This window comes from Pseudophryne corroboree, chromosome 2 (assembly GCF_028390025.1).
Source record: "Pseudophryne corroboree isolate aPseCor3 chromosome 2, aPseCor3.hap2, whole genome shotgun sequence".
NCBI lineage: Eukaryota > Metazoa > Chordata > Amphibia > Anura > Myobatrachidae > Pseudophryne > Pseudophryne corroboree.
Genome location: NC_086445.1, coordinates 207,470,326 through 207,484,504, shown reverse-complemented (window position 1 = coordinate 207,484,504; position 14,179 = coordinate 207,470,326). Strand labels below are relative to the sequence as shown.

The 14,179-nt window shown below is 41.4% G+C and overlaps 1 protein-coding gene across 4 annotated transcripts in view; it reads right to left on the bottom strand.

The window, feature by feature from the left end:
- Window positions 1–14,179, bottom strand: part of SCN8A (sodium voltage-gated channel alpha subunit 8) — a 369,246-nt gene that overhangs the window by 21,796 nt on the left and 333,271 nt on the right. For all 4 annotated transcript variants that reach the window (XM_063952263.1, XM_063952260.1, XM_063952259.1 and 1 more), the window contains one exon: window positions 2,425–2,709. In XM_063952263.1, coding sequence (XP_063808333.1) covers window positions 2,425–2,709 — 285 coding nt within the window. The remainder of the gene's footprint in view (window positions 1–2,424; window positions 2,710–14,179) is intronic.

Below are 14,179 nucleotides of genomic sequence, written 5' to 3'. Positions count from 1 at the left end.
CTGAACAAATTTCCACTCACTTTTTTTGCAGGTTACAGTGATATTAGGCTAAATGATTCACAGATGTGCATTATTAGTGTGAAAGGATAGAGTTAGGGAAGCCAATCCCAGGCCATTTTTTCAATCCCGGGTATCGGGATACCCGGGATTGGCTTTTAAGTGTGTGACCGCCCCCTCGCCCCACCCGACCCGCACACATTACTAACCGTATACCGTGGCTGGCGGGTGGAGATCTCTTCCTGCATTCCTTCAGTACTGAAGGCGCAGCGTGACCTCATGCTGCACCATGGAGCCGGAAGGAGGAAGCCGGGCAGCGTCTGTGGACGGTCAATGCTGATCCCTCAATCCCCGGGATTGGACCTTCCAATCCCGGGATTGAATCCCGGACGTTTTTGGCCCTAAATCCCGGGATCCCTCCGATCCCAATCCCGGGATTGGCCACCATAGATAGAGGTTACATCAAACACCTAGTTTAGCTAAAATACAGTAACACTGGACTGGATCATTTAAATGTGCCTTGGAAACAGCTAACTAGAACTTAAACTTCAAGTTTGAGTCTAGCCCTAAACTTCAGATTTAGAGGCTCATTTATGAACAAGTGATAAAACTTGTTGTGAATGATAAAACTCATTGTGCATGATAAATTGCACTCCAGCCAATCAGCTCCTAAGTGTCATGTATTCAGGTCCTAATTATCATGTGTTTGAAAAATGACAGAAGCTGATTGGATGGAGCACCATTTGCCATATGAAATGAGTTGCATCATTCACAACGAGTTATATCACTCATTGATAAATGGGCCCCTTAACATCTGTTCATTCGGTGAAATAGTCCATAGAGGAAATTTCTATCTCAATACTATCCTTCAGGCAAGATGTGGGAAGTGACAAAAAGCGCTTCAAGCAAATAATCCAGACAAAGTTTTACCCTTGATTCACACCCAAAAATGTATATAGTGAGAACAGTAATAATAAATGTGTCAAAACAGTGTGGTCCTTTATTTACAATAAAAGGATGCTTTCCTTATGAAACTAAATGGTTCTTTTGTTGTTTTTCTCTCAAGGATATATTAACCCCTTCACTGCGAAAGATGAGTGGGGCTCGTTCTACAGGGATGCAGAACAACTGTGGAGGACGGATCCCACTTGTCTTCTCCACCAAGGGGAGAAAAACACTTTCTTACCTGTGCTCCACTGGTCCTAATGACCATGGAAAGGTTACTGATTATCTTGTTACATTGGCACCTTTCAAATATATATGGCAGCAAGTGAGCAGTCTGTTTCTGATGTTGATGTGTTAGAAGCGCGAAAAATGCCCAAGCGTATGGATTTGAGTGACTTTGACAAAGGCCAAATTGTGATGGCTAGACGAATGTGTCCAATCATCTCCAAAACTACGTCTTGAGGGGTGTTTCCCGGTATGTGCAATTGATGCACATGGGGAGCTAAGGTTTGCCAGTTTGGTCTGATCCAACAGAAGAGCTACTGTAGCACAAACCTAAAAAAGTTAATACTGGCTATGATAGAATAGTGTCAGCATATCAGTGCATCACAGCTTACTGAGTATGGGGTTCTTAGCCACAGACCAATCAGATTGTCCATGCTGACCCCTGCCCACTTCTGAAAGCGCCTACAATGGGCACATGAGCATTCAAACTGGATCATGGAGCAATGGAAAAAGGTGGCCTGGTCTGATGAACCATATTTTTTTTTACATCATGTGGATGGCCGGGTGCATATGCGTTGTTTACCTAGGGAAGAGATGTCTCCAGGACGCACTATGGGAAGAAGGCAATCTGGAGGAAGCAGTGTGATGCTCTGGGCAATGTTCTGTTGGGAAACCTTTAGTCCTGGTATTCATGTGGATGTTAAGCTGCATACACAATTGCCGAGAAAATGAGCGAAGTGTATACCACCACCGACCAGCAATGTGCGGCCCGCGGGTCATTGTACTTGTGGTTGTGCAGTGTGTTTCTTTATGAGAAGTCCTCTGAGTGCCACCTCTCGTTGCAGCAACACATTGTTTATTCCTTTTGGATGGCACCGGGGCTGTGTACATCATTTACATAGAGTGCTGGGCTTGCATAACAATTGTGTGTGTGTGTGTGTGTGTGTGTGTGTATATATATATATATATATTACATACACACACATATGCTGTAACCAAAGGGGTAAATGTATTAAAGATACAGTAGATGAGCCCTAAATTAGGGACAGGGCTTCTCCTTATTTCTTAAAAAATTGTTATAAAATAAGCCAGCCAGACATACACGCTCTATTACAAGAACTGAGATATTAAGAATGGACATTGACAAAAGTGCATACAAAAAGTACTTCACAATTGAAGCTATTATTAAAAAAAACCATAATAATAACACTTATAAAAATAACTAAAAATCGATAAAGTCATACAAACAGTGCTTACTATTTGAAGCAAGGCAAGGTATCCAGCTCCAACGTTGTCAAAATTTATCTTTACATTTTTCCATCTGACTTCCGAATTGCTTTGATTCATAAGGTATTCACAATCTGTCTTATTGTTTACTACGTCTATTGGGAATCTGTCTTCTGCTGTCTCGTTGTAACAGTAGTAGTATTTGCCAGCAAACAGGTTGACACCCATGATACTGAAAATCAGCCAGAAGATCAGGCAAACCAGCAAAACATTCATAATGGAAGGAATTGCACCAACCAAAGCGTTGACTACAACCTGCATTGGAAAGAAAGAAGACTGTTGTGAAATTGATCAAACAGCCGAGTAATATCTGGTATTACAAGGGAATGAGTAACATTAAAGGCCACTAACACGTATGCATTATGTAAACAGTGCATTCAGTAGAATGCAATAAAATATGCAAAGACAATGAGATTACTAATAATATACTTTTTATAATATGATCAATATGCACAATAGATGCATAAGACTTAAATAGTGTCACACATATCTTTCCCTGCCTGTATGGTGAAGCACCCCCAGTAATACCCAGCACTGCAGAGAACTCTGCTGCACAGTATTATCTGTGAAAACACTGCATGTCGTCTTCTCAAAGCTACTCTTATGCTCCTTTTACCAAATCCATGTGCCATTAGCCTACAAGTGTAAATTACAGTCATATCAGTGACCTTTAGATGAACATTCCCATATATTGACCAAAGAGTAATAAAGTACCTTAATTAAGCAGTAGACGGGGATAGAGTTCATATAAGCATTTGGTGGATATGCAGGTTATATATGCCTCAGGCAGCTTGCTGAGCATGCATGTAATGCAAGCTCAAGTTTTAAAAAGCCATATTCCCTCCTTTGAACCACAGACAGATAATTTTCGGATCACAGTCTGAACTGCTATAAAGAATATTTATCATATGTAATTTATTCAACCAATGTTTTTTAAAGCGTGAAATGTTACCAATAATTGCAATTATTTTAAAAGTATTAAAAGTAGAGTGTATATTAAAAACATACTTTCTCTGTCAAATTTGGAATGCCTGCTAATAATAATTTGCATTTCACAGTATTTTTACATTATATTATTATAGTGGTTAAACCTATTGAAATTTTCTAGTAGAAAGGTATTTCATAACTTGCCTAAATGTGAGATACAACCCACCCCCTTCTAATCAGCTGCTGAGGAGAGCAGAGTATCATGGGAAATCGGCCCAATAACGGAAAGATATGGCTTCATCAAAGAGGAAGGCATCAGTTGTTGCTAAGCAACAGCTGTGAGATTACAGGCATTACTTATAACATAAACCCACCCCCTTCAGCAGGGGTCAAGGGATATTGAGATTTCCAATTTCTACTAAATGTTTTCTTCAGTTTGTCCACATTTAAGTTCCTTGCTGTAATCCGAGACCTCTTTTTGTGCCCATAACATGAACTTTCTTGGAGCTTTGAACATTCTCAACATCAAAATTGACTGACCATTAGCAAGGAATAAGGGAACAGCAGCATTGACCCTGGACTTGTTAGAATAAAATACTGGTTTAAAAAACGCGCAATAGTAAGTTCTATGTATTTTAAAAGATCCAGGCGGATACAATTGATAACAGAGAGAACCTAAATTTCGAATAATCTTAAAGGGCCTGTCATATTTGTGACAAAAGTTCACATATGATTTCTTCAGACTAAGCTAGCTGACCCTATTCCCAATTTAGAAATTATTGATCATGCTGTGCCGACCAAAGAGCTGCTTGAAGTTTTCTCCAGATGTTCATAAGATGCGCAGAGGTTGCCTTAATATTGGAAAATGCAATATTTGGTTTGTCAAAAGAAGAGACTTTCTGGTGTTAACTAAACACACAGCAGAACAAAAGTGCCAGATGAAGTATTCTATTCCTGAGGAAGTGATGCAGCCCTAGTTAACTCTTTCCATCAGTCCCTTAGTTTGGAATGGTATGCAGATTAAAAAACGATATCTAAGATGACACAGGATGACCTCCGAAACCATGCAACAAACTGCAGTGTCCTCTCAGAAACAATGTTAGTAGCAGTGTCATATCTTGGAGATATGTAGGATGAACAATTGAACAAACTCATAGGTAGGAGGAAGACAAGAGAAGACAAAAAAATGGGCCATTCTTCTGAATCCGTCAACTACTACCAAAATAGTGTTGAACCCCACTGATAAAGATAGGTCCAAAGTAAAATCCATTGAAATATAGGAGCATAGTCTTGTATGAAAAGGCAGGGACATTAGAGGCCCAAATGACTGACCTTAAAATTCTTACTATGGGCACACTAGACAGAACTTTACAAATTCTCTGGTATCTTCCATAGGGGATGACCAACAAACCAAACAAGACAGCATTCTAATGGTTTTAAAGATGACTCGGTAGCTTGAGGCTCTACATTCATTGGCCTCTATAAGAACAGCTAATCAAAGCTCTGTAAGGCCAAAGAGCATGTCTGATGGAGCTTCTGCAGGAGCTTTGCTTTGAGATGACTGTAACTGATAGGTCTCTGGAATGGTCTGCCACAATTATCTGAGCAAGAAGAGGAGGTTCAGAAAATTGGTACAAGAAACATTTGGAGATTTTGGACCCATGTCTATAGGTGACTGGAATTAAATCTGGAGAAGAATAAAGCCTTTTGGCAGTATCAATATACAACAGATTTTTGTGAAAAAATACTGTAAATTTGTACTTAGCCCGCTGTAGCCAATGCCTCCTGGAAGACACATTTAACTGGCTAATATTGTTTTTTAAAAAAACACTCAGAAATTGTGATAATTTTTTTAAATTATCGAATTAGGTTAAGAACATCTACTTGAAACATATCTAAAATGATTTATTTTAAAAAGATTTAAAAGCAAAGTTTACAATGTTTTAAGATACATTGGTTAAACATTGATGGCCGGAATATCGGTATATCGATGATCGTTGACATCGTGACCATCGCAAATTTACATTTTCCCAGTGGCAGCTTCTCTCTGCAGCCAAGAGAGGGAGGAAGATAATGGGGACTTCTATTACTTTTCCCCAGCAGCTGCTAATGTTTGCAGCCATGGGGTGAGGGGTGCCACAGGGTTTTGACCAATAAGCATTGATCAATTGCATGGCAAGCACTGGAGGGGGGGTATCCAGGAAGCAGAAGGACCTTGAGGTCCCTCTATAAGCAGCAACTGCAGGATGATTCACTTCCAGCAGCTGCACAGTGGGTTTCTGACTGGTCGCATCAGATGCAAATATATCAGTGGAAGCCCAGCCTGGTGTGGTCACATCTGATGCGACCACACCAGGAACGTTGTTAATGGCTAACAAATTCCTGTTACCCACATTTAAATTATTTTTGCATAAGCCTGTAAACTGTCCAGCAGTTGCACTTGTGAAAGGATAACTCCAGTTCCCATGCTCAGATATTAAAGAACTGGTATAGAGTCAGAAATGGCCAAAAATGCCCTTTAAAACTCTTCTTGCATAATGAGCATTACTGTCATCAGTTCTACTCTGTTCACACTGAGGCGACTGGAGAACAAGAAGTTTGGGGCGCTGCAGTCTCTGAGGGCCCCAAATTGCCTTAAGCCATTCTTTTTTCCATGACAAACATGAGATATGAAACCTTGATGTAGACAAACAGTAGCTGGTGTATAATGTATATATATGTGTACGTACGTACGTACGTACGTACGTACGTACATACATATATATACACACACAAAGTATGTATATATATATGTGGGTGTGTGTGTGTGTGTGTGTGTGTGTGTGCGTGCGTGTGTGTGTGTGTGTGTAATTTTTTTGGTACAGGACATTACCAGATCAAACAAAGTAGAGACTGTTATTTAAATCTTAGAGCTTTAGCTGATACCAGCATCAAGTGCCAGCAATGTTTGGCTTTTCATTGGTATACGCTGACAATAAGCAACACGCATAATATTGCAAGTGCTGTAGTGTAACATCAGTATTAAGACCCACATTTTTTTTGATTGTTCCACTGAATTACCAACATTTTACTACTAATTTTGCTAATAAATGACAATTCCAGATTAATTTGTGACGGTATTAATGAATTTATATAATTTTCAACAATGCTCTTAAAATAAGCTTTATACAATTTGTAACCTACTGTATTTATTAATGTATTTAAATTACTACAGACTACATATTGAAGAGTATTTTTATTTTGTCATTTTATGCTACCACCCTAAGAGGGAACATGGCTTTTATGTGAGATTGTGCATTGGCGGTTAATATATTGCATGCATGTTTTATTGCATTAATACCAGTTTTTAAAATGAACTCATAAGACATGGTAGTTCTTTCTGAGAGAGGTAACATGGAACTAATAGGCCCTACACACTGGCCGATTTTTTGAAAGATATGAACGATCTCGTCCATAAATGAACGAGAACTCATTCATATCTTTCAGTGTGGAGGCTCCAGCGATGAACGATGCGCGGCCCCGCGCTCGTTCATCGCTGGTCCCGTCGGCTGTGCATGCAGGCCAATATGGACGATCTCGTCCATATTTGCCTGCACTTCAATGGAGCCGCGTGACGGGGGGAGTGAAGAAACTTCCCTCCCCCCATCACTGCCCCCCCTGACGCCGGGTCGCCCGTCGCCCGTATCCGCCGTCGGGCAGCTCGTCGGCGGATCGGCTAGTGTGTAGGGCCCCTATGAACAAGAATAACTACAGTACATGTAATGCTTTAAAGCTTGCAGAACACATGACTTCTATCATTAAATGCTTCTATTGTAATTGATCTGTAAATGAGTTATTATATGAACAAAGGGGAAGAGGACACACCAGAAATAGTTTTTGTTTTTCCCCTAGTAAACAATGTGCTCTTTACTCATACTCCTCAAAGTACAATGATACAGCAATGGGTTTTTTTCCCCAATGGAATATCATTCTAGTGCCGATGTCTAATGCTTTATCACTCTCTTTGGAGGCTACACAGTATTTAGATGGAGAATCAGCACCTAGCATAGGACTGCTGCAAGTTTCAGTGGTGCAACTGACATGGGCATCTCAATGCTTGCACATTTGGACACATGGCTGTAGACCAGGGAAAGGCTTTGAAGTGGAAGTACGATAATGTCGCAGGCGCTAAAGTGGCAAAAGGCACAGAAACGGCTCAGAATCAGCACCAGCGTGCTTTCTGTACATCCAGTGAGGGTGGAACACTTACCCCGGCATGGGAGGAGGCTCCTGGAATGAATCACTGGATCCCTTACATTTTGCTATTGAACTCAGCATGTACAGGTTTGTGCTTAGGAAAATTTTGTACAAGCTGCTACGATGTTTAGCAAAATCTCATTAGCATATGCAAGTAGAATGATAAAGCAGTGATTTTGTAAAATGCAGTTTTGTAAAATGTAGTTTAAACCACTAGCAGTTTGACCCACTGTATAATGCCTGTCAGCCTTTGTTACAAGGAAATTTAAATAGAAAAACCTAAAGAAAATATGAACGCTTAAAATAAATAAATAAATATATATATATATATATATATAGTGCATCCGGAAAGTATTCACAGCGCTTCACTTTTTCGCTATGCTGCGATTTGATCCTAAATGCGCATGCGCATGGTACGCAGCGCGCATGCGCTTAGTTATTTTACTAAAAACTTAGCAGCTTCTGTGGAGCTTTTCAGTAGCACTGCTGATCGGTGTGTGATTGACAGGAAAGGGGCGTTTCTGGGTGGTAACTGAGCATTTTCCGGGAGTGTGCTAAAAAAACGCAGGCGTGTCAGGGAAAAACGCGGGAGTGTCTGGAGAAACAGGGGAGTGGCTGGCCGAACCCAGGGCGTGTTTGTGACGTCAAACCAGGAACTAAACGGACTGAGCTGATTGCAATCTGTGAGTAGGTCTGGAGCTACTCAGAAACTGCAAAGAATTATTTAGTAGCAGTTTTGCTGCTTTTTCATTCGCAATTCTGCTAAGCTAAGATACACTCCCAGAGGGCGGCGGCCTAGCGTGTGCAATGCTGCTGAAAAAAGCAGCTAGCGAGTGAACAACTCGGAATGAGGGCCAATATGAAAAAAGTGTTTTTTCACAACCTTTGCTCAATACTTTGTTGATGCACCTTTGGCAGCAATTACAGCCTCAAGTCTCTTTGAATATGATGCCACAAGCTTGGCACACCTATCTTTGTGCAATTTCGCCCATTCCTCTTTGCAGCACCCCTCAAGCTCCATCAGGTTGGATGGGAAACGTCGGTGCACAGCCATTTTCAGATCTCTCCAGAGATGTTCAAAGTCTGGGCTCTGGCTGGGCCACTCAAGGACATTCACAGTTGTCCTGAAGCCACTTCTTTCATATCTTGGCTGTGTGCTTAGGGTCGTTGTCCTGCAATAAGATGAACCGTCGCCCCAGTCTGAGGTCAAGAGCGCTTTTCATCCAGGATGTCTCTGTACATTGCTGCATTCATCTTTCTCTCTATCCTGACTAGTCTCACAGTTCCTGCCGCTGAAAAACATCCCCACAGCATGATGCTGCCACCACTTTGCTTCACTGTAGGGATGGTATTGGCCTTGTGATGAGCTGTGCCTGGTTTCCGTCAAACATGACGCCTGGCATTCACGCCAAAGAGTTCAATCTATGTCTCATCAGACCAGAGAATTTTGTTTCTCATGGTCTGAGAGTCCACAGGTGCATTTTGGCATACTCCAGGCGGGCTGCCATGTGCTTTTTACTAAGGAGTGGCTTCTGTCTGGCCACACTACCATACAGGCCTGATTGGTGGATTGCTACAGAGATGGTTGTCCTTCTGGAAGGTTCTCCTCTCTCCACAGAGGAATGCTGTAGCTCTGACAAAGTGACCATCAGGTTCTTGGTCACCTCCCTGACTAGGGCCCTTCTTCCCTGATCGCTCAGTTTAGATGGCCGGCCAGCTCTAGGAAGAGTCCTGGTGGTTCCGAACGTCTTCCATATACAGATGATAGAATCCACTGTGCTTATTGGGACCTTCAAAGCAGCAGATATTTTTCTGTACCCTTCCCCAGATTTGTGCTTCAAGAAAATCCTGTCTCTGAGGTTTACAGACAATTCCTTTGACTTCATGCTTGGTTTGTGCTCAGACATGCACTGTCAAGCGTGGGACTTTATATAGACAGGTGTGTGTGCCTTTCCAAATCATGTCCATTCAACTGAAGTTACCACAGGTGGACTCCAATTAAGCTGTAGGAACATCTTAATGATCAGTGGAAACAAGATGCACCTGAGCTCAATTTTGAGCTTCATAGCAAAGACTGTGAATACTTATGTACATGTGATTTCTTAAGTTTTTTTATTTTTAATAAATTTGCAAAAATCTCAAAATAACTTTTTTCACGTTATCATTATGCGGTATAGGGGGTAATTCAGAGTTGATTGCAACAGCAAATTTGTTAGCAGTTGGGCATAACCATGTGCACTGCAGGTGTGGCAGATAAAACAGTTGCAGAGAGAGTTAGATTTGGGTGGGTTATTTTGTTTCTGTGCAGGGTAAATACTGGCTATTTTATTTTTACACTGCAATTTAGATTTCAGTTTGAACTCACCCCACCCAAATCTAACTCTCTCTGCACATGTTATATCTGCCCAGCCTGCAGTGCACATAGGGGGCCATTCAGACCTGATCGCACGCTAGTTTTTTTCCGCTGCACTGCGATCAGGTCAGAACTGCGCATGCATATGCACCGCAATGCGCAGGCGCGTCATACAGGTACAAAGCGGATTGTTGCCCAGCGATGGATTGTATGAAGAATCCGTTTGCACAGCCGATCGCGAGGAGATTGACAGGAAGAAGGTGTTTGTGGGTGTCAACTGACAGTTTTCTGGGAGTGTTTGGAAAAACGCAGGCGTGTCCAAGCGTTTGCAGGGCGGGTGTCTGACATCAAATTTCCGGCCCCGGACACACTGAAGTGGTCGCAGCGGCTGAGTAAGTCCTGGGCAACTCAGAAACTGCACACAACTATTTTGCACCGCTCGGCTGCACATGCGATCGCACACTTGCAAAGCAAAAATACACTCCCTATGGGCAGCGATCAAGTCTGAATTAGGCCCATGGTTTTGCCCAACTGCTAACAAATTTGCTGCTGAGAACAACTCTGAATTACCCCCCATTGTGTGTAGAATTTGGAGGGAAAAAAATAATTTATTCCATCTTGGTATAAGGCTGTAACATCCGTATATATTTATATATATATATATATATATATATATATATATATATATATAAAATATTGGGGTCTCTCGTATATATATGGGGTGCATCATCATCATCATCATCATAATAATATAAATATTATTAGGGGATTGCATCGCATAGGAATTATAATAATAATAATATTACATTTAGCAAAACCAGGAGATTGCATTACATACGGATAATAATAATAATTTAAAAATAATAATATATATATATATATATATATATATATATATATATATTGCTAAGCTTTCTAGCCAAGTGGAGCAGCACAAACAGGACTTAATAAAATTTAAAAAAGAAAAATATAAAAAGGTCCAACAGGACTATCAGAAGCTTTAAGTGTACTCCTGGCTAAATTCCACCAACAACCCAGCCGCCAATAGGTCTACCTTCCGCTCCAGACGCCCCTATAGGGAAAGGCAAGCACGTAACGATACCAGCACCTCGGCAAGCGAAACGGAGCCTCAAACATCTACTTCCTCATCTCAGAAACACCCTTTAGGGGTTACCACCCGAGCTGCCATCAAAACACCAACAGCAAGAGGATGCGGAGGGGGCGACAAAACGAGAGGCAGTACAAAGGGCAGGCCTCCAAAGAGAAAATAGACAATGTCTTTAATCTTTCATCTACCCCTTTAAAACCACAAGAAATTTCTATTCTTTCACGGGGTTTGTCGTTTGTACCCACTACCAACTTTGACAGTTTCCAATGGAAAATTGACACCTACAAACTAAACCGTTCACTTAGATTGAAGGAACACTTTAAAGATTCTAAACTAGCGTCTGAAAAAGAACGCAACAGTGATATACCAGAGAAGTTAAGAAAGATCCAACCTAGGACACAGTTTGATCCTATTAGTAACAGCCCTGCAATCAAGACCTTCACTAGACTTATGGACCAATTGGGTTCAGACATTCCAAGTAATATGCCTTTTTGTAACAACCTCACACAGGAGGAACGGCAAACCATTACAGATCTAAGCTTACGCACTGATATCGTAATAAGAGCAGCCGATAAGGGCGGAGCTGTTGTAGTACAAGCTATACAGGACTATGATATAGAGTGCCAAAGACAATTGGCTGATACCAGTACATATGCATTATTAGCCAAGGACCCTACCTTTGAATTTAAACAAATTCTAGATAAGCTATTGTATACAGCAGTATCTAAGGGGTATATTTCTACAGAACTTAGGCAAGCATTAATGGTCGAGTGTCCAGTAGCACCAGCTTTTTATACAGTGCCCAAAATTCACAAAAGATTAGAAAGACCCCCATGTAGACCTATTATCTCTGCCAGGGGCTCTTTATTTCAGCCAATAGCGGTATATCTAGACACATTGCTTAACCCTTGCATTCAGCAAGCTGAATCATACTTGAAAGATACGACAGCTTTGTTGCTAATATTGGAGAATTTTGGGGTACCGCCCAAGGATATGCTGTTGTGCAGCGCTGATGTTCACAGCCTGTACACAAGCATACCGCACACTGAGGGTCTGTTAGCAGTTGAGGAGTTACTCTCTAACAACACAAACTATAAAGGTCCACCAGTAGAATTCTTTTTGGAACTACTTAAACTGGTATTAACCAAGAATTACTTCATCTATGATTCCAAATTCTACCTACAAGTAGCGGGTTGTGCGATGGGGTCCAATGTGGCCCCATCGTACGCAAACGCCTATATGATTATGGTAGAAAAAGCAATGTTTTACAACTGTAGACATCTCAGGTTGTACCTGAGATACATAGATGATCTTTTGATCTTCTGGACTGGTACGGAGTCACAGTTGAGTGAGTTAATTATGAACCACAATGCGACCGGACATGCAGTACAACTGACCTACACTATTTCCCCTACTACAGTCCACTTCTTAGATGTTAATATCACAATGACAGAAGAGGGCATTAACACATCCATATACATTAAAGAAACTGACAGAAATACCATTCTCATGCACGATAGCTTTCATCCCCAACCATTACGTGATGGGTTACCTTATTCACAGATGTTAAGAATAAGGAGAATCACCAGTGATCCCTTGCAAACAATACATGACATGGATGTGATGGTGGATAAATTCCGCAAAAGGGGATATCCACGTAAATTGTTGGAAAGAACAAGAGATAAAGTTCTGAACATCCCCAGACATGAAACATTACATACTAGTGGAACACATACAGATGGTCAACAATTTCTACCGTGGGTTAACAGATTTAATACCAAAAGTAAATTTACAAAACAATACGCTAAAAATTTTTGGCCCATTATTAACACGGACAGAAATCTACCAGCCCTCACAGGTACTAGACTACTTCCCTGCTATACTCGAGGTAGAAACCTCAGTGATCTGCTAGTTAAAAGAGATATCACTAAACTTAAAAAACAAGCAACGGTGTCACATTTTCTCAGCCAAAAGACTGGATGCCACCGTTGTTTGGGATGCACCACATGTAGGTCGATCATACCAGGTGACTCATTTTTACACCCATATTCTGGTAAAAAATATACAATACGTTATGCCCTCACATGCACCACCAAATTTGTCATTTACATTCTGTCTTGTCCTTGTGGCCTCAACTACGTGGGCAAGACAGAAAGACAATTTAGGGAAAGAATGGCAGGACATCGGTCCGCCATTAGGGCAGCACTTGAGTCCGGGACTAGTGACCAGCCAGTGGCTAGACACTGTGCTGAGGCTAATCACAGTATAGCCAGCATCAAAATAAAATTGATTGATCACGTGCCATTGAATCTGAGAGGTGGAAATAGGAAGAAAAAGCTACTCCAATTAGAAAGTAAATGGATTCATACATTGGAGACACTAGCCCCAAGGGGATTAAATGAGTCCTTGGGTCTACAATGCTTTTTGTAGATACATACTTAATTAACTCTTCCTTTATCTATTAGAGGAGAATTTGCAAGGAACTCACGTTTAGGGAGCTGTTATTCTCTATTACATATAGCCTCATTCTTAGCTATGCAACTTGTTCTTTACTCCACCCTAATTAGAATACGTTTGAATAGCCTTTGTTTTAAAATGTTTTTAATATGTTTGTTTTTTCAGATCACGGGTATATCATATTTTGTTGTGAAGAAATCTGATTGGTCGCTGTGAACGAGCCCCCTCTAATGTCGTCAGCAGCAGGGAGGAGACGGGGAATCCATGAAAGCAATCAGCGGCAACCGGAGCGTACAGCTAAGGGTCCAAAGGTAGCCGGACAGGTTGCCTAGGTAACAGGCAAGCGATGACGGCGGTACGCCATTGGAGGACGGCGCACGCTCTAGACGTCACTGCTGAGACGACCGGTAACCCTGAGACCTTCCGATGCAGCAGCACACGCGGGAGAGGGGACGCTCAGCTGCGACTGATCAGGTAATTATGTTCATGTTGGGGAGGGTATATAAGTATTGTATGTATTGCACAGTTTTGATTGTTTGTTCCTGACGACGGGCTGGAGCCCGAAACGTTGAAATAAATAGCATTTTGTAAGCTCTATACAAGTCTCTGAGTGCCGCCATTACGCTTCTATATGCTGGGACGCT